Source organism: Leptodactylus fuscus, chromosome 1 (genome assembly GCF_031893055.1).
Source record: "Leptodactylus fuscus isolate aLepFus1 chromosome 1, aLepFus1.hap2, whole genome shotgun sequence".
Classification (NCBI taxonomy): Eukaryota; Metazoa; Chordata; class Amphibia; order Anura; family Leptodactylidae; genus Leptodactylus; species Leptodactylus fuscus.
In genome coordinates, this window is record NC_134265.1 from 294,796,334 (window position 1) to 294,817,843 (window position 21,510).

Here is a 21,510-nt window from a genome sequence, read left to right on the forward strand (position 1 = left end):
ACTTTTATATGTGTTCTAGGGAAAGGGGGGTGATTTGAATTTTTAATCCTTTTTATTTATTTTTTTATATTTTTTTACTTTTTTTAAACTTTTTTTTTTTGCATTTATTAGACCGCCTAGGGGTATAGACATGGGTGGGCGGTGTCGCGGATTGTCAGAGCGGTGGGGGTCGGCAAACATGGCTGCTCCGGAGCGTTAAAGAGCGCCTCCTGGAGTATCGGTAAGGTGAGGGGCAAAGTGGTAAAGTATATGTATATGAGATTGTGTGGGGTTAGGGGCGAGGCTGCAGAGGGCAATATGAATTTTGTGGCTTGCTATGGTCCAAAGTGTGTGAGATTGCAGAGATGGTGGTGTGAGTTTGGGTTTTGTGGGGGTCCTGTCACAAACGTATGTGCGCTATTGTGACGAAAAGTAGCCTATTGTTTAATCGGGTGTATTAACTATGTTTGTGGAAAATTTCAGCCAAATCGGTGGAGCGGTTTTTCCGTGATTGAGGAACAAACATCCGAACATGCAAACATCCAAACACACAAACTTTCACATTTATAATATTAATAGGATTTAGTATACTTTTACATCTGGGGTTATATCTGGTCTTATAGCGTATTAGTTCTATATATAGTGGCACTACCCCATGTGTGTATATATACCCTTACTGCCTGGTCTTATAGTGTATTAGTTCTATATATAGTGGCACTACCCCATGTGTGTATATATATACCCTTACTGCCTGGTCTTATAGTGTATTAGTTCTATATATAGTGGTACTACCCCATGTGTGTATATATACCCTTACCAGGATTGTATTCCTAGTCATCTGGGGTCAGGTATTCTTTGGTATTGAACTATTGTGTCTCCCCCATTATATGTATATTTGTTATGTCTTGTATGTTATGTTCCTTATTTTTATATTTTTTGTAATCAATAAAATTTGGCAGTTTTATAATATTTTTTGTGTGTAAATTTTCTTGGTTATTGATTATGCTGCTACACACAGTATGATATGTTTTGTTTATTAACTTCCATATACTGACATCCCTGAGGACAAAACATTTGTTCTTTTGTATTTAATAACAGGAGCTTCCCTCTGTGATCACCGGAAATAATAAGATATTATTAGTAATGGAGAAGATCAGATAGTATTCTACTATAAGCCTAAAGACATAGGGATGAGAGTTTAGCAATCAGAAAATGTTATTAGCATAGAGATAATGCCCCTCCCTCTTATTCACTGCCCCCTTTCATCCCCCCACCTTTATCTCTCTTTCTCACTCATCGCCATCCTTTTTTCACAGTTTAATTTTTCGCTATCTATATACCTTATGTTAGGATAAGTCATCAATATCACATTGGTGAGGCCAACAACCAGCACCCCACGGTTTGAAGAGACTGCAGCAGATGAGTGTACAGCAGTTGTGCTTGGCATTGCAGCTCAGCCCCATTCACTTAAGAGCCACTATTGCTTCAATTAGTTTGTTCTGTGGGGGATCTTGGTTTGGAAACCCATCTAATCAGATATTGACGACTTATTCTGAAGATCGTTCACTTTGGCAGTTACAACCTTGCTGTGAATTTTTTAAAGAGCATATGGTTCATCAATCAAGAAGGAAAATTATTTGCATTGAATTAGAGATGCCACATGGTATTTGATAGAAAAAAAGTACAGAAGGCAAGATGGCGTGATTGGTCCTTCTCAACGCCGCTTTAACACATTAGGAGTTCCATAAAGATGTCACAAGAGGTTCCCTAAAACTATTTCCTTGAACAGGATTACCTGCTATAGCTCAGTTGTACGTTACATAAACTAGGTATATCCTTTATTTTATCTTAGTTTCAGTGGTTAAAAATTTTATAGGTCCAGATGTCCAATGGATCAATACCAAATAAAATCATAGTAGAGACCAACCTCTAGCAGCACCATCGATCTTGGTAATAAAGGGATTTAGTGCTGGGGGCCCTTCTAAGCTTTCCCTGTACAGTAGTGCTTACAGTGGGCTTGAAGGAAATGCAACCATAAACCAGCGCAGCAGCCCCTTTACACTTTACACTTAAATTAAATATGTCCTGAAAAACTAAGCTATATATTGCTATGCATGGAGTCTCCATACCTGTTCTCTCTGTCTCTTCTCCTTTTCAAGTCTAATTTCTAGTCTTTTTTTCCTACCCGCATCCTGAAAAACATAGAAGTACAATTACTTGTCACGCACTTGCATGCATTGTATTCCTAACAAAAGGTTAGTGTCACCAAGACTAATAAGGAGTATATGGTTAGAGGGCAAATGTGGAAAGAAACAAGGAGGAAAGGTTTCGAGGCTTTGAGGTCTTTCGTTCACTATAGTCACGAGCATAGGGACAGCCTGCACCATAAGCTGCACTGCTGAACCCTCCAGCTCTGCAGGAGTCGCTTTGTGATGGTTTTAAGAAATCAGGAGGGGCAGCTCTATACCTCAAACATTTTCCTCCTTTCTTCTACTGGATTCATTTTCTTCATTGGTATTGCTGGGGCCTGGACAAAGAGTGAAACTGTAAATTAGAAGACTCAAACAGTAAAGCAAGCAGCTACCCGATGGTGTGGCGCTAAGCATAAAGTGGCGCTCTATACAAATATCATCAGATTATGTGCAAGTATTGATACTCAAAGCATGTATGACTCAAAACATACTAGAGATGAGCGAACACTGTTCGGATCAGCCAATGCGAACAGCACGCACCCATAGAAATGAATGGAAGCACCTGTGACGCTGACTTTGCCGGCGGCCTGCCGGTGTCACAGGTGCTTCCATTCATTTCTATGGGTGCGTGCTGTTTGGATCAGCTGATCCGAACAGTGTTCGCTCATCTCTAGTGACCACAATATTTTGTGTTTCCACGATTTAAGCCCTCTTATAATTTAGTAAGTATTGGAAAGACATCTCTTTAACACAATTATTCTAACTGTGTCAAGAATCATTGTAACGAAGAGAAAGTATTTACAATACCTTGGAAACAGTGTGAACTGTGACGTGTGATGGTTTGTGACTGATGGTTAATTCCTTATGTCTGATAAAAAGCTTATTAAAATGTTGCCTGCTTCACACTACCACTTTGGAAGTAACAAACTGAGTTAACCACTCAGGGTCCCCTATTAGCTAAAAAGTAGAGCTACACTCAGGATTTGGCTTATCCACACCTTACATAGAAGGTCCATCAATAGGCACTGAGAAATACTCCAATTAAAGATTCTTCTCTCCTTTCTTGTATGGCAACGGCAGAATAGATGAATGAATAAGCAGCTGACTTTTGGGGCTTACTGTATACTGACTTTTACTAATGGAGTTTGAGAAGTGCTGTCTAACCCTAGAATCAATCAGATCCCCCTACTGGTGGATGTAGACACACATTGTTTAAATGGGTTTTCTGGGACTACACAATTGATGATCTACACTTAGAATAAGCCACCAATTTTATATTCAGAGGCAACCTAGCTGATCAGCTGAATGAAGGGTTCCCTGGTTTTTCAACTGTCCTACCTCCTTGAATGTGGAAAGGATAAGTACGTATACAATAAATATTAACAATCTTCTATGTTTCTAATGAAGCAAATAATTTGAATCAAAATAAAACTTAAGGGGCTTCTGCATACTTAGAATACACCATCAATATTAGATTGGTAGGGGTCTGACTCCTGGCAACTCTGCCTATAAATATGTAAGGGTTTGGAACTTGGACAGATACTGCAGTGTCTTTATTATTGATGAGCTGGACTCTTGCCGATTTAATATTGATAGACTTGACACTAAACAAATACCTCACATTAGAGAAAATTTCAACAAGGCTTGTCAAACATTATAATTGTTGGAGGTCTCTGCATTTTGTTCCCCAATGACAGCTCAAACAAAGTGGCAGCATTTCATGTCCCAATGGCTCCTGTCATTTTCTCCCAACTTCATAGAAAAGAGGTAAAGAAAGGCCATAGAGCTAAATCACAAATCAGAGAAAAGGGGGCAACAGCAAAGACCCTTTCAAGCTTTAGGGAGGTATTTGGTAACATTTCCATTTCCCCAAAAGACATGCTAAACATCCATTCATACATACATACTGTTGCATTCTTACCTGTCTGTGTTTGATCTGTGGCTTCTTCTCGTAATACTTCTTTGCAGCATCTGAAGACTTTTTGACAGCTAAAGGCACTCCGTACTTAGCGGCCGGTTTTGTGATTTTGTGAGCAGGAGGAGAGGCTGATGGTGTGACTTGTGCTGGTCTTTTGGCTTTTTTCATAAAAATACATCGTAAATCATTCAAAAGCAAAATCATGAATCACAATAATGAATGAAACTAAAATTCAACACGATTAATTAATGTAATAAAATTAAGAAGCAATATAGTAATCTGCTTGTAAATGTATTGCTTACCAGCGACGGCAAGGCCTGCAGGTTTAGGTGGATTCAGAACTGCTTCGATACCAAACTCTTCAGCAATAAGCTAATAAATAAGAATGATGACTTGTGAATACAAAACAATACAAAGAAAGCAAATTACACACTATTTGTGCATGCCATGATGATTTGACACACCATTTCTAGTATCCTGACCATGCTGGCACAAACCTACCTCTCAGTAGTGACCTAAATACAGTCAGCAATAAACATATCCCTCAACACAGATAGTTATGTTCTACTATGAAACACTGGTATTTCAGAGAAAGAATATTATAAAAAAAAATCCAGGCATAGGGAGAAGCATCTGATGGGTTTCTCCTTTCTGACTTCTACCCAGTTTCAGCTTGACTGACAGCTATCGTCTTGATAAATCGTGAAGGGAGAAGACACAGGGAAGCCGCCTAGCTGACACTTCATCCCGTTGTTCCCACCCATAGTGATAGTGATTAAAAAAAAGTCTGTCCACTTACCTGCACAGATCCGCTGCCACTGTCGCTCCCCGTTCTTTTCGCTCCTCTTCTCTCTCATTTACAGGAATGCAGAGCGCCGTGCGCGCCCCTGCCTCCCTAGGCTAGTGTTAGAGATGCTGGGAGTAGGCGGGCTTGTTGTTGCTTAGGAGAGTGTGGGCGGATACACGTGAGTGCATCACTCACGTCTCCCCTTCCAGTATCCCACACTCTCCTAAGCCACAAGCCCCGCCTTCTTCCTATGTCTGTAACACTAATCTGGGAGGCAGGGGCGCGCACGGTGCTCTGAAGGCCTGTAAATGAGAGAGAACCAGACAGAGAAGAACGGGGAACGACAGCAGATTTGTGCAGGTAAGTGGACTATTCTATTTCTAGTGGACTATACTATTCTGTTTCCTCCCTGCTGTGCCGTATACTGGACTCTGCTACATCTGCCTTACAAGGTCTGCTACATCTGAGATGTAGCAGAGCCGAGTATACGGCACAGCAAGGAGGAAACAGAAGAGTAGTACACTCCCATAGGAATGAATGGACGCAGCCGGCGCAGGAGGTTAAGTGGCCGGCCGCCGGCAAAGTCTGCGTGCCGGCTGCATCCATTCATTCCTATGGGAGCGTGCTATTCGAAACAGCAGTTTCGAATAGTACTCGCTCATCTCTACTAGCTAACATTATTAGCTTTTCCCACAATGCTTGGCCAGTAGCAAAGCATTGTGGGAAATAACCTCCGACCTCAATCCCGCCTAAAAAGATCGGGATCGGAATTCCGATCGGAATCCGATCCCGATTGCTCAACCCTAGTGGTTGGTTTACTTCCAAAATCAACCCGACAGTTTCCCTTTAACACTAGAGATGACTATATGCAAATTTACCGGGGTAGGAGCAGCTTCATCTAGTCATTGCATCAATTCACAACCTATGCAGTGTGACTGATAAGTCTGTAAAAATTAGACATCACCCTGATACTTTAGCTTGCTTACTACATGGCTAGATAAATCTGCTCCCCCTTTCCATTAGTGAGGGGCACCATTGAAAAGGTTATTACTAGATGCTGCACATACTGAGAACAGTTTAGAGTGGAAATGTCATCTGACAGATTCCTTTTAATACTGATCACCTCAAGTCCTCAATATTTGTGGGTGAAATGATCTGATTGATAGTCTCTCTCTATTCACTTTTTTTTAAAAAAAGATGAAAGCTAAGCAGTAAAGGAGTGGTCTAGGATCTGATTGGTCCACAGGATAAGTCATCAGTCTCAGATTGGTCAATCAACTTTTTCGACTGCTGAAAGTCATATACCAGGTATAAAGAACAAGAGCAAAACTGCATTTCCAGACACCACCACTACAGTGTACAGAGCTCTATACACTGTATACAGTCTCTGATCCATACAGTGTAGCGGTGGTGCATGGAACTGCAGTCCCAGTCCCATTTGCTATAATCTGAGCAGGGCTGCTTCAGGCCTTATACCTAGTATATGTCTTCCGGTGATTGAAACAGCTCAGTGGGACAGGGTTGAGGTGTCAAACCCTGACCAATCTGATACTGATGACCTATCCCGTCAGTTTTCACTATCAATTAGCTTCAGATCCTAAACACCCTCTTTAAATTCATGTGGCCTTCTAAACATATCTACATCTGTGTGATTACATATACATTACATATTTACCTGTGGAGATAAAAACTTTTCAATGCGTTTAAATATAAAAGACTTCTCCAATATGGAGTTGACAGATGGACGATCCCTGGGATTTCTCTTAAAAAGCATAGAAAGTAGGTTGCGGAGATCATATGAATAATGTACAGACACCGGAGGGTAAGAGCCGCGAATGATCTTCAAAACAAGGTTTTTCATGTTTCCAGCTTCAAACTGAAAGGAAATTAGGAAAGCATCATAAAACAGAATAACATATAAATCATGATAATAAAACTTGCTTTCTGAAAGGTTGTGCAGATTATTCAAAAAACTTATTGAAGAATACTTTTTACCAAATTACCAACCCTGAAATAACATTAGTGTATCTCTGATGTATGGAAGTACAAAGTGGTTCCAGAGAAAATACAACAGAATATACGATTATTAGGGAAAAAAAAAAAAAAAAAAAGAGAAAAATAAAACCAGAAAAAAAAAAATCAAGGACAGAGTCAACACCTCTCCAGGGCCCCCAGTTCTTACTTACCGCATGTTTGAGAGTGCACATTTCATACAGGACACATCCCAGTGCCCAAATGTCACTGCAAAAGGTAAAATGAACACTGAATTGTAATGTCAAAACCATATTAAGGTGTGATCAGCAACTATAAGTGTGGCAGTGGAAGAGAGAATGATTTTGTCCCAAGAACTGTACTGAGCTCGGCCTCTAGACCCATAAGGCTCAGTTCAGATGAGTTTTGGTAATGAATTTGACAGATTCTGGACCAAAAAAAAGGGTAGCCGCAACCGGATGCCGATGCAGTGCATAAGCATCCAATCGCAGCACTCCGCTCCGGATTAGGCCCAAATGAATGGGCCTAGTCAGGAGGCAGTGTCTTCTGGCGGACACTGAATCAGCCACATAATCCGCCTGAAGAAAGAGCATGTCACTTCTTTTTTTCGTGAGCAGGAATAAACTGCTTGTCGAAAAATAAAGTGACCAGCTCCCATTGATTTCAATGGGAGGCGTTTTTTTGGTCAGGATTTGGCCAAAATCCTGACCAACAAAACCCAGCTGAACTCAGCCTTTAAGGCTGTATTCACACAGAGTAACGCCAGGCGTTTTGCACATAGCGCCGCGTTAACGCCGCGCTATTTTGCGGTGGCGTTGCCCGGCGTTAACGTGGCGTATACGCGGCGCTATGTGCAAAAAACACACAAAAAACGCCTGGCGTTACTCTGTGTGAATACAGCCTAAGGGTACATTTAGCAATGCTGTCAAATTCTGCAAATCCTGTTCATAGTTTTAGACACATTTATAAATCTGTCATATTGACTTTCACATTCACCAAAATCCTGGCTCATTTTTATGATGAACAAAAGAAAAAAAAAAAAAAGTCCCCACTGCCCATGCACCAAAATTCTATCAAGTTTATATGACATACTTTGCACCAGAAAATCTGAAAAATATTTGTATTCAGTTTCATAAATGTGTCGTAAAATTAGACACTTTTAAACTAATTTTTCAAAATTGTCGATAAAGTCCTATTTTTCTGTTCTTTCATAAACGTAGGCCAAAAAGCATTGGACTGTTATCGATAAATATGATTGTTTCCTCCACTGCTTCACCGAGAAGAGACACTCATAAGGTTGACACATGTAAGATAGATATATAAGAATAAGTTTACATATATGTAAGATGCAGATTTTCCATCAAGCTGTGATTTTTGTTGTAGCTGCTGCATACTTGTCAGGCTTCACTGTATGCACTACACAAGATGAAATCCACATTGGAGGTCTACAACATAAATGAACATGTTGCAGATTTAGGCCGAGGCCCCACGGGACGTAAACGCCAAAATCTGCCCATGACAGAAACACCGTGGGAAAAATGGCGGCGTTTTACAGTGGATGGGATTCTAGGGAATCCCATGCCCACTTTGCGGTAAAAACTGTGGTGTGGACACGCCGCAATTTCCAAAACCGGCATAGTTTTGGAAATTGCAGCATGTCACTTATACCTACGAAACGCCAGCAGCTTCCCCATAGATATAATTGAAACAGAAAGTCCGCAGAGGAAACATCTGTAAACTGCAAAAGTTAAGGATTTTTCTCTAAACATCTTACTGGTGGCAGTCTTGTGCCAATAGATACAATTATGTATGCAGGAACATTGTATGGTCTGTCACTTGAAACCCAGCCATGATTTCCTTATTAGTGTAGGGTTATTTAACAATATTAAATCAATAGCAAATATTGTACTTGTATATCTATCACATTATACATATTATACGAGGAAGGGCTAGCTCAACAGATAAATAGGAAAATAAAGCAGTCCATATGCTTATTGTTTATGTCGGCAGGTAGCAACATTCAGCCTATACACAAGTCTCCAAAGAGCCAAGGAAACCTGAGGGGTGGCAAATGGATTACAATATCAGAACCATTATGATCCTATAATCGGTTACACCCAAACACACACATTGATCATGAGAACTAACATACTTCAGCTGGCTACATATGTAACAACTAATGATCCAGACAACTGAGGGGTCTATGGAACTTCTTTTACAATAATAAAAAAAAAGGATCGTATGATCTATTAGGGTATGTTCACACAGTTTTTTGGAGAGGAAAAAATATGCTTCAAGAATTAGGAAATGGTTTTTTGAGGCTTTTTTTTGTTTGTTTTTACATGAAGCGTTTTTAGTTTGTTTGTTTTTTTGCTCCAGCACAGTGTATGGACCTCTTTGAAAAACCCTAGCGTTTTTTGCAAAAACCATGCCCCAATAAAAAAAAAAAAAAAAAAAAAAAAAAAATTGCGGTTTTCCCGCCTCCCATTGACTTCAATGGGTTTTTCCAGGTAGAATTCGCCTGAAGATGGGTCATGTCACATTTTTTTTTCCTCTAGCTGAAAAAAAACGCTAGCGGAAAATAAAAACTAGCAGCTCCCACTGAAATGAATGGGATGCATTTTTGCAGGCAGATTTTGCTGGCAAAAAAACTGTATGAACTAGCCCTTACACTTGTTGTTATTCATTAGTTATAAATGCTACAATTGTATAGTTTACTTTACTTTTGTCAAAAAACCCAAAAACATGTGAATAAATGCAAATGATGTTCCTAGAAAAAAAAGTGGCTTACATAGTGGGAAACCTCTGTTTGTAAATGAGTAACCCTACCTTACTCAGCATTCTAGTTGTAGGAAGTATATCTATGGCCAGCTTAAGAGATGCATTTACTCTCTGGAAATCAATACTACTGCAGATCAGATAAAGATGTTGTGATGTATTACTTACCTCTTATTGTTGTAGGGGCGATTCTCACAAATTTCAGGGGACAGGTAATAAGGTGTTCCTATGCATGTGCGAGCCAGTTCAATGGTGCTGCATATGAAGAAATAAAAGCTCATTAAAACAAATAAAAGAAAACAAATGTTCACCTTGGGCCTCCTAGTATTGTAATATTCAAAGTACCTGTTCAATACTCTCGCTATTCCAAAATCCCCCAGCTGAATGGTCCCACTTTTGGTCAAAAAGATATTCTATAATAGTGAAAAATCATTTATTAGTGACAGAATAACTCTTAATAGGATCCTTCATTTCATGCGGAACTAAACTATTTTTTTCATAAATCCATAGTGCAAGTGAAGGTCACCTTTGTACTACACATTGTTAAAGGGAACCTGTCAGGTGGTTTTTCTACCACAAACTGTCCCCATCATGTGTAGGATTAAGTAATTCCCTCTCCATCACAGCCCGTCTGCAATTTTTCTGTCGCAGCAAAGTGAACTTATAAAAGTCTGAAAGTATAAAAAGTCATATGTAAAAGAAGTCATGGTGAGCGAGGAGCACGCTACACTGAGGCCCGATGGAAGAGCCGACTGCACATGCCTAGAGGTTTGAAGCCAGCACCGGAAGAAAACGCAGGGACAGGTGTTCCAGGTGAACATCGCGGCGTCGCTGGACATTTCTCTCGCAGCATTGGGGACGCCCCCAGTGCTGTTTGAGTGCTGAGGCCTGCCCCCAGTGCTGCGAGAGAACTCATTTGCATACAGAAGAAAACCGGGATTTCTACTGAACAGCGGCACGGAGAAGACATCTAAAAGGTAGGAGAAGAATAGCCTTTCTTAAGGCTATTCCTGTGTGTTAGGGTGAAAAAAAAAAAAAAAAAAGTTTACTTAAACTTTAAAGTGAGTCAGTCAGTATCAAACTAACAATAGTACCTTGTAGGTCGGGTTCTACACTTTCCAAAGAAGTATTTCTTTTTCTGCATTGTAGCTCCATTTACATGGAAATCAGTATTTTATTTGTATGAAAATGAACTGAAAAGGGCTTTAGAGGCGTTTCTTTTGCTGCTGGGGCTTCACTCTAAATAAATACCCCCACTTATTCACAGCGGAGCGGAGAGCAAAGCCCTGACAGATAAAGAAATAGCCCCTAAGCCTTTTTTCAGCTGATCTGCATAATAAAATCCGGATTCTCAAGAAAACGGGCTGCAATGCAGAATAAGAAAGACATCTCTGGAAAGTGGAGAAGGAACCCTACAAGGAACTGACATTAATCTGACAATCATTTTCCTGCTGACAGAATCCCTTTAAGAACCTCTTCTTACCTGGGACTTAATATCCCTATGGAGAATTTTTCGGTCATGAACATGCTTCAGAGCCAAACACAGCTGAACAAACCAGTCCAGGATCTAGTGAAAAGAAATATGCAGATTCAAAGTATATACAACTTACTGCATTTGCAATCTGTAGCAGGAAACTTCTGAAAATTCAATGCAGAAGAAATATGTTGAATTTGTATATTTTTTATACAGCAAATATATTAGGGCAGGTTCACACCAGAGCCCAGTCTCAGTTATGCAGGTTTCCGTTTTCTGTCGGCAGAAGGCGGAAACCTGCATTCAGTGTCTGCCAGTGAACGCCCATGAGCGTCTTCTGCTCTCCGCGGCTAAAGTTTTTTTTGTTTTTTTTTTAACCAGACAGAAAGTCCTGCATGTCCGACTTTGTGTTCAGTTAAAAAAATGCGATTTCGCGGTGGGGAGCAGAAGACTCTCACAGGCGGACACTTTTCAAATCCATTCAAATGAATGGGTTTGAAAACTGCCTGCCGGTTTCCGTCTCCTGCCCAGTTTCTCAGGCAGGAAACGGAAACCTGTATAACGAAGACCAGGCACATGTGTGAACCCGTCCTAAGCAGTATTTTGTGGAGGCTTCATAATACACACAATAATAATGTATTACAGTGTATATAATTGAAAATATATAGACCCCCTAAAAGATATAAATTGAGATAGCCTCCCCTGTTCCATAATAAGAGGGGTCAGAGGAGGGTATTGTGACCCTCAGGCCATTTCCCCCTTCCCCTGCTCCCTACTGATGTAGTAATTTAAGGAAGCTCTGGTTCAATCTGCTCTACCAAAACTACCCTCTACCCTACCTGCTCTACTCTCCCCCTACCAAAACTATGAGATGGTGTGGCATATGAGTAGGGGGGCATCTTATGTAACTAGGTGGTATGGCATGAAAAAAGGGGAATGTCCTAAATAATTGGTCATTAGTGATATTGATTGTGATTTAGGTCCTAATAAACCAGCCCTCCCATGTCCTTCTCTGCAGGATATCAGTCTGGTAGTACAATTCACTTACCTGGTCTTCTGAGAATAAAACGCCTTTTTGTGCATTTATTCGCTTAAACAAATCCCCTCCTTCGCAATAGTCCATTACAATGTAGAGGCAGCCACTTTCTACAACGAAAATAAAATTACTGCAGTTTTTATATAAAGCTTCAAAGTTTGCAGGTAAAAAAAAAAAAAGAATAAAAGTATAAAAGAAAACACACAGGCCACTAATCACACTTGTCTAAGGAACCATTCATGAATTGGTAGTCATGTCCTAAATTACATTGTTAATGATTGCTAGGGGCAACAAGGACAGTTTTGCTACATAGGCCCTCCTACTCTTAAAGGTGGGGGTACCATTACATGATTGCCTTTTTGGTGTCGAAAATAAAATTTTAAATAAATAAAAAATTGAAAAAATAAATAACCAGGTCCAAGGAGCAGCTGGAGCCCCCAAAAAACAGGATTACCTTTTATAAATGTGTTAAAGGTATCCTATCTTTTAAACCCAATTTTTTCTCCCTAACATGTCGACATAGCCTCAAGAAAGGCTATTTGTCTCCTACCTTGCCGCCGTTCGCTTGCAATCCCGGTTTTTCTCGGTATGCAAATGAGCTCTCTCACAGCACTGGGGGAGTCCCCAATGCTACCAGAGAGCTCTCCAGTGCCGCCTCCATCTTCTTCTGTGACGAGGTCTTCACCGCGTCTTCTTCCAGTGGAGTCTTCTAACTTCTACTTGGGCCTAGGGCAAGCAGACTGCGCATGCAGTGCTGCGAAAGAGCTCATTTGCATACCAAGAAAAAATGGGAATGCAGGCGGACGGCGGCGCGGAGAAGAAAAGGAAAGGTAGGAGACGAATAGCCTTTCTTAAGGCTATTCCGACATATTAGGGAGAAAAAATTGGGTTTAAAAGATAGGATACCTTTAAATATGTGGTACAATCTATACATAAGTAACATGCAGATTTACTAGATAACTCCAGTTTCTGCTGTTGGTGACACTACAGTTTGAGACAAGGCCTAAACGGCACGGGAGCTACAGGAGTGAAATAGAGCAGCACTGGTCAACTGCTCCCATAAATTTGGGCCATAGGGATTGGGATGGGGAGAAATTATCCTCATCTTGGCAATCACTGCAGAGATGGGAATACACTTTTAAATGATAACTCTCTTCTCCACCCTTCCCTCTCCATAGACTTCTAAATTAACTTAATCTGAAGCTGACAGTGCATTTCCTCTTTCTGGATCCAGTTCCATCAGTGACAACTTACTGGAGAGAAGCAGCCTGATAAATGGAGATGGAAGATTTAAAAAAAATATATATATATATTATATTCACCCATACTATATATTTATGATATAATTTTCTGTCCCACACCTTTGTTTGCTTTATCCTCTGTTCTGTCTTACACCTACCGGTCAGTTTTACATTGACTCTATGTAAATAGATGGTCATTGGTTTTCATTGCTTTCTTACATTTTTCACATAACAGATCAGTTAAATTGATTATCAAAATGTGATGTGAACGGCCCCATATTTTGTTTTACCTTTCTTTATGGAATGGATAGTTTTCCTCGTGCTAAGGGATGATCAGTGAGGATGATAGAGATAAGGCGGGTGGGAGATGGAATATATAATATCTATTTTTCTATTGCACTGGATGCATTAAATGAATTATCTGGAGACTGTCGGTGTGCTGAGTCACAATGTAATGGGCATGATCAGCTTCACTAACAGAACTATCATTTACTGTAGCTCCAGTTTAGTCCTGTGGCTACAATTAAAAGGATGATAAATTGGATGATTGGATTGGATGATGCAGCTCCTGTGTAATGTGAGACATTTGTTTTTTATCCTCATAAGGATATATTCACATGATGTGGTTGTGCTGCTGATTTTGCGGTATACTGAACGACCACATGGCAATTGGTGCAGTTCTGATGTGCTTTACCAGTGCTAGCTGCAAACCAGTGGCAAAGTATGGAGGAAGGAGGAGGAAGAAGAAGGAGGAAGGAGAAAGAAGGAAGAAAGAAGAAGAAAGAAAAGAAAAAAGAAGGAAGGAAGGAAATAAAGAAAGAAGGAAATAAAGAAAGAAAGAAGGAAAGAAAGAAAGAAGAACAGCATGCATTTTTTACTGCTGTAATGGTTATCATGACTACAATATAAAAAAAATGCAGTTATTGATTAATACAGGCAGAATGTGAATCCAGCCTTACCATGTGCAGTTCTTGGCTGGATGTCATAAGTGGACCACAACCACACCATATGTCTATACGCTAAGAGTAAATGGAAATCTCCTAACCAGTTGAATAAGAGTTCCAGTCAAGGTAACTTTAAAGGGATGTTCACATATTGGATGGTATGGATCTTGAAGTGGATTTTGTCTACAACAAATTCTGTCCTGAATCTGCTAGAGATCAGGCAGGACATTGAAAAAGAAAAATTTAATTACGGCCTACTTGATCTTCCCATGGATTCTGCAAATGATCAGCTATAGAACCTGTGACGTGAGCTATTCAGCTGATGAGCCCTATTCATCCGGAGATAATGAGAGAGTGAAAACCACAAATCGGAAAGCCGAAACTCTGCTGGAGGAGCAGAAAACAAAGAGGAAGTCTACCTCAACTCCTCTTCACTTTCCACAATGTGAACAGCCCTTTAGCTTCCAATACACAATTTAATACATAATCACATGAAATTAACTAAGGAATGAGGTGCACAATGACTGCTATTCTGACATAAGTATACAACCAACACAATCTATAGGCACACACCTGTTATTTTACAAAGCATTTATAACATTGTTGGAGTTTATACAATGATGATATACCTAAGTTTCTTACCTTCAAATGACTCTCGGTACTGGACAATATTGGGATGCTTCATGTTAGCCAGCACAGCAACTTCTCTCCTTGATTCTTCTCTCTCTTTGTTTGACATCTTAAGAAAAATACATAATGTATTGATGACTTTAGAAAGATTCACCCACTACAAAGATTGGACTCACAAAGCCTGTACGGAAAAATCTGATGCATTAGGTTATTTTAGGGTGGGCTCTACGTTGTTTAGGTCTGGCAGAGGACTTGCATGATAGAGCGCAGAGCTATAAAAGAGCAGTTATGCGAGGTTCACACTTGCACCTTGACCTGTCCACCATGATTCCGCCTAAATCCCAGGAAAAGCTGCTAGGGGACGGCTTGCCAATGGTCAGTTTAAAAACCATTCATTTCAATAGGTTTGTGTCTGTGCAAAGAAAAAAGGATTCACATTAGAGAGGCTGCATACGGACACCGTATACTTTAAAAACCCATTGAAAATAATGGATTTTGAAACTAACAGCTGGCAAACTGTCCCTATGCAATTTTTCCAGGAATTTAGGCAGAATCTCAGTGGACAGGTCAAGGCGCAAGTGTGAATGCCACATTACCCACGGACAGCACTGACTACAATGGGGTCTGCCATCAGCGGATAATTCAGGCTTTCTCTCTGACAATTTCTGGTGGTTTCTACAGTGTTGCCTCCAATGGAGACTCCAGCTGAGATGTGAACTTAGCCTAAGCTCTTAAAATCGTTCCTGACTTTAGACAAACACTTTTTGTTTGATCACAGAGTGTCCTACTGTTTGTACTCATTGCAATAAACCTATCTGTTAGGAGAACCCTGCAGGGGAAATTAAGTACATAGGTCACTCAAGTTACAATGGCCTCCGGATACAAGATTTTCACCAGATATTCTTTTCTGGACCATTGTAAATTGAAACCAGACATACAATGGTTGGCCTGAGGCTCCCAAATATCAGCATGGTCCTTTCACTGGTAATACCCCTGCAATAGTGACTGTCACGTAGCACCTCTCTTCAGTATAATGGGCACATGTTCTGTACGTCTCTCTACATAGGCTAGGGATGAGCTGCTTCATCTTGTTTTCCCAGGTACACTACGTAAGGTTCAGGACCATGTGACCATCACACAAAATAGTTTACAACTTCCAGCAGCTCTATACGACTTTTTTTTGTGTAAGTAAATATTACTAGTAGCTATATTACCCAATTTTATATCTAAACTTCATTTTTTTTAATTTTTATTAATTTGCGGTGACATTTTGGGATATTTATAATAAATTACCAGTTTTCCATAGGTCTCAAATTGCAATGGTTGTCCTGAAACCAACTGATAAGGGACTAACTTACAGAGTACCCACTGACTTTTCATAGGCAAAGAGGTAAAGCCTTTAGCGCTTACTAAATCCAAAATTTGTATGTGCATGTTTAGATTGTTTTTCTCTGTAACATAAGAATTTACATTATTCATAAGCCACTGGTATTGACCATTTTTGTTTTGTTGTGGTGCCTAGTCTTTCTAAAGGTACGTAAGACAATGAAAATATGACTCTGCAAACACATTCACACCCAGAATGTAGACCAACTGCAACAGTAACTAAGCCCCTACACTGCTTTTCTGGCTTTAAAAAAAAGTTGCAAACTTTGAGCATTTTAAAAATTTGCCACAAGTGCTGTATTTACCAGTTTTCACCACTTCCCAAAAGTGGACATGGCAAGGGCGTGCTATAGGTAGGACCATCAAGCACATCAGATTTATCGTCATTTACAAGAGTTTTTTTTACATAAATTATGACTGAAATCTTTAGGTGACAGCCCGAGGATACGCAGGATTCATGACTAGGTCCGTGCCTCATCAGCAATGAGGCTAACCCTCTGGTGATGAGGGATCATGAAAACTGGTGTACAACAGTGGTGCCCGTCTAATTATTCCCCCACCATCAACATGATGCTGTGTGTGTTCTGGTCCTGCTACCAAATGGTACACAGCTGTAGTAAAAACAAAGAAATGGTAACAGTTCCTACGAATATCATGTAGCATAGCATAGTTTAGGATATATGGCCCTTCCTTAGACTTCTTTATATTAAAAAAAAAAAAAAAAAAAGAAGAAGATATCCTGAAGGTGTGTGTAAAAGCAAAAAATAATGTTTTGAGCACCACAATGGTCGTTTCAAAGTCAATATAAAACAAGTATCAGGCGTGTTTATAAGGATGGATGGATGGATGGATGGATGGATAGATAGATAGATAGATAGATAGATAGATAGATAGATAGATAGATAGATAGATAGATAGGAGATAGATAGATAGATAGATAGATAGATAGATAGATAGATATTAGTTATATATAACATTCCTGTATGTAAATATAGATGCATAAATACACATGCAAGATGGTATAAGAAGGCATTTAAGGTCTAAAAGATGACCTTCCATCACATTCATCTACTCCAAATCTTTTCATCCATCAATAAATATCACTCCACTGATTCTGGCACAGTTGAAATGTTTTTTCTAGTGCCCACTATTCCCGTGCTATTAGCTTCAGCATCCAATATGCGAATTAGGCTTTGACAGGTGGGTGACCCTGGACTGGGACATACAATCCAGAACCTCCGCCCTGGCAGTAAAGAGCCTAATTTGCATATTGGATGTTGAATTTAACACTGCTGATTGCTCAGAAATGGCGGGTGCTAGAGAAAAAATTCCAGCTCTGCCAGAATCAGTGGAATGACATTATGAAAGGAAGATAAGAATTGGAGTTGTTGAAAGTGATGAAAGGTTCTCTAAATCTTTAAACCCCACAGAGAATCCCCGTTTGTTCTCAAAAGTAAACAAGCTTCCCAATATATAGGCACTCCGTGCTCCTCTCTGCCAGAGCACGGGTACAGGAGATATAGGGATGCTATGGATCATCCAGTAAAACATCTCAGCTGAATGCTTTTAGCACCTGCACATGGCAGGACATTGCTGCCATTTTCGAATGCTATGGATAGCCAGTAGAATGTCTGAGCAGAATGTTTTTGGCCCCTGCAAAGTTACACGGACACAGCTTCTGATTTGGGAAGCTATGGATGCTGCAGCTCATTTATAGCGGTACCCAGAGATTCGTCAGCTCGCCCCTGATACAGTGTAAATATGGTTTCCTAGGGCATTACAGGTCATGTATAGCAATTCTAACATTTATTCTGAACGAATAAAAAAGCAACAGAATACTGCTACACATACATTTCCAGCACAGAACTGCAATATAATGTGAAATATCACAAAACTAGGAAGTTTAGAGCAGAAACTAGTAATGAAGAAACCCCTCTGGAGAGAAGGCAACATGATGGTAACCACTACGTGCGTGTGGCTTTCTGACCTTATAAGCAAGGCTCCTATACTCCCAACAGATCTCATTGATGATTGACTACAGACACTTAATGGTATATCCCTTTTTAGTACGCAATGTTCACAATCTCATTGTATTGCAGCCGCACAACTCCAGCCATTACCAGCAGGACCATAAATACAGCGGCCTGTTACCCTGGCCACATAGAGCAGTGATGTACATGAGATAGCGGAGACCAGACCTCAGCTTAGATGCTTGTACAGAGGAGCAGGCCAGGAGAACACACCCTAGTCAGCCACAGCCCATCAGAGGCACATAGGGCACTGTGCACATTACTGATGGTATTCTACATCACAGACCTTATTAACATGACATGTATGTGAGGATGTAACCTGTGTACAACACTTACACAGGGTCATTAATAACATGCTGCATTATCATACAGTGCTCCATGTCATTGTGCACTATGACAGCTCTGCTGCACTGCTAGCCTACACTATGTCAGCTCTGCTGCACTCAGTTACTTTATCTGGCGGCGGCCCGCACCCACCTTAGAGATGCTGATCTCCTTGATGACATATTGCTTGCCATCTTCCTTGGATTTCACCAGGATGGCCCTACCGAAGGAGCCCTCGCCGATCTTGCTCACTCTCACGTACTTGTTCATGGCGTCCTGTCACTACGGCATGACTAGCAGGGCCGGAGTAGACGCAGCTCTGCGTAGGGTAGCGGAATGCAGAGCACACGATGGCCGGCCCGATGTGTGATGTTAGCGGTTGCTGGGCAGCCAGAAGACAGCGTGCGTCGCACAAATGACGTCAATGTCGGCGCCGCGGGTATAACCTCCTTCTACTGGCAAAATGTTTACTCGCTCTATAGGGCTGAAGCGCGAGCGGCCATGTCTATTACTGGATTGGGTATTCTGTACACTGGAGGAGCTTGTGCTAAAGCCACTCTATTCTAGACAGTCTACTAGTGAGGTGACTACATTGGGGATGGTGAATGAAAGGTGTACTAATGACTAATTCTGTAGTAATACCACTAGAATGGCGCTGCTGCGGGGAGAACCTGCTAGGAGCAACTCCAAGCTAGACGGCTCTCGGCTGAAGAGGCTTCAATACAGGTGCCTCAGCCAGAGTTACATTGAGGTGGCCAGGGCCCTCCGGTTACATTCAGTCTGTGGGGACACTAATTGTACCCATAGCAAATCATTTTCAAAGGACTGAAAGAGAATATAGGTGCATATAAGCCACGCCCACTACTCCGCCCGTGCCTGTAAGCCACGCCTCCAATCCAGCCCACGCTCACCTTACTTCTGGCCAGGATCCTTTGTGCCCCCACATAGTACTATGACCCCCTCTAGTGGCTCACATGTAATGTGAAGCACCTGGGCCCAATGCAAAATCCCTTACCTAGCATGAGCCACTTACAATAGTGTCATATATTATGTGGCAAAGAGACATTTGGGAACCCTCTTTAGGACTGATAGCTCCACCCCTGCTGACACAGTATTGTATTCCTTATGGTCCCTGTACAGTATAACGTCCTCTTGTAGCCTCTAATGTATAATGTCTTCCCACACTATAATATCCCTCCTCAATGTGGACCCCACAATATAATGCCACTCTTACTGTGGCTCCCACAGTATATGGTTCCCTTTGAGGGGACGTTCACACTTGTGCCCCTGTGTCAGTCTGCCGGGCTTTCATCCTGTTTCCCGGGGACGGCTTCCTGGCAGTCAGTTTTAAAACCCATTCATTTGAATGGGTTTTAAAAGTAAACCATTGGTGTCCGTATGCTCCGTCTCTGCAGGAAAACATTTATTTTTTTTGGCCAGACACAAAGTCTTGCATTTTTATTTAACGATTAAAATGTAAATAAAACCATATAATTATACAACTATATTTTGTATCCCTAGAATCGTACTGAGACAGAATACAGGTGACATAATTTTGGCTGCACAGTGAATGCCATAAAAATGAAGCTCATAAGAAAGTCACACAAATACACTTTTTCTACAATTCCACCCTATTCTGAATTTTTTCCAGATTCCCAGTACATTGTATAGAATAATAAATTCTACCAGTGTGAAGAACAATTTGTCCCACAAACATTAAGCCCTCATATAGCTCTGTGAATAGAAAAAAATAAAAAAAAGTTACGGAGTTTGGAAGGCGGGGAGTCAAAAACGAAAATCAAAAAATTGCTTATAACATTTACACACAAAATCACAATTGTAAATAGGTGCTTTATACAGTAAGTCCTCTACGTAGGTTCTCCAAACAGCAACTCCAATCTAGATGTGTTACTACTGAACTGGCTAGAATGGAGTTGATATATGGAGGTTCAGGATTTTAGTGCACACTGTAGTTGTTATAAGGTCCTCCATACACCAACTCCATTCTGTTTTACTATTTATCTGAGTTGAATGGAGACGCTATATAAAGGTTGTGGGGAAGGTAGCTCAGTAGAAGCAGTAGTGCAGACCCAAACAGTCAAGACAGGGACACAAAATATACAGCAAACAGGTTTATTTAGAAAAACAGGAAAATAAATAAACCATCACTTCAGGCGCAAAACAAAATACAGTCTTAACGTCACACAAAAAATATAGGGCAATACTGGGTAGTGCTATCAAAATCAACCACTTTTGGCCAACAGGCCAACTACCACATAAAAGACAACATAGTTATAAAAAATGTATAAATTTATTAGAAAAATACATAAATAAATAATAAATAGATTTAGAGGTAATTAATGCAACCAACATTGGATGCAATGACACACATAGTAATAGGCTTCTGTGAGGTAATATGCTTTTACATTTTAGTCAATACAATATTCAATGAAAAAAGTTTTTTAGCCCCATGAAAATGGGTATCATTCCCTATATATGAATGTTTGAAGATTACAGAACATTAGTAACTCTTACTAGAGAAACAATACATTTACACTTGATATTGTAGACATAAAAGAGGCATATAGGCTGCAATGAACATTACCTGTATGTGTATCATGCATCAGAACGCGCCCCGACGCGCGTTTCACCACGCAAGTGGCTTCGTCAGGGGGAATTAGCTCCCTTAGTCAGGTCTGTCAGCGGGGCTGCAATAGTTGCAAAGTTTTGGATAAACCTGCGATAGTAGTCAACAATTCCCAGGAAAGCTCTTACTTGTTTGTTTGTTTGTTTTTTTTA

General features: G+C 40.5%; 1 protein-coding gene across 1 annotated transcript in view; it reads right to left on the reverse strand.

Moving 5' to 3' along the window:
* NEK1 (NIMA related kinase 1) overlaps positions 1–19,091 on the reverse strand; it is an 81,679-nt gene extending 62,588 nt beyond the window's left edge. Inside the window, exons 1-12 of the mRNA XM_075258165.1 lie at positions 18,865–19,091; positions 14,984–15,080; positions 12,169–12,266; positions 11,130–11,213; positions 9,992–10,059; positions 9,815–9,901; positions 7,063–7,117; positions 6,552–6,752; positions 4,392–4,461; positions 4,093–4,247; positions 2,447–2,506; positions 2,109–2,171 (exon numbers count right to left, since the gene is read on the reverse strand). Coding sequence (XP_075114266.1) covers positions 2,109–2,171; positions 2,447–2,506; positions 4,093–4,247; positions 4,392–4,461; positions 6,552–6,752; positions 7,063–7,117; positions 9,815–9,901; positions 9,992–10,059; positions 11,130–11,213; positions 12,169–12,266; positions 14,984–15,080; positions 18,865–18,981 — 1,155 coding nt within the window. The 5' untranslated portion in view covers positions 18,982–19,091. The remainder of the gene's footprint in view (positions 1–2,108; positions 2,172–2,446; positions 2,507–4,092; positions 4,248–4,391; positions 4,462–6,551; positions 6,753–7,062; positions 7,118–9,814; positions 9,902–9,991; positions 10,060–11,129; positions 11,214–12,168; positions 12,267–14,983; positions 15,081–18,864) is intronic.
* Positions 19,092–21,510: the final 2,419 nt, after the last annotated feature.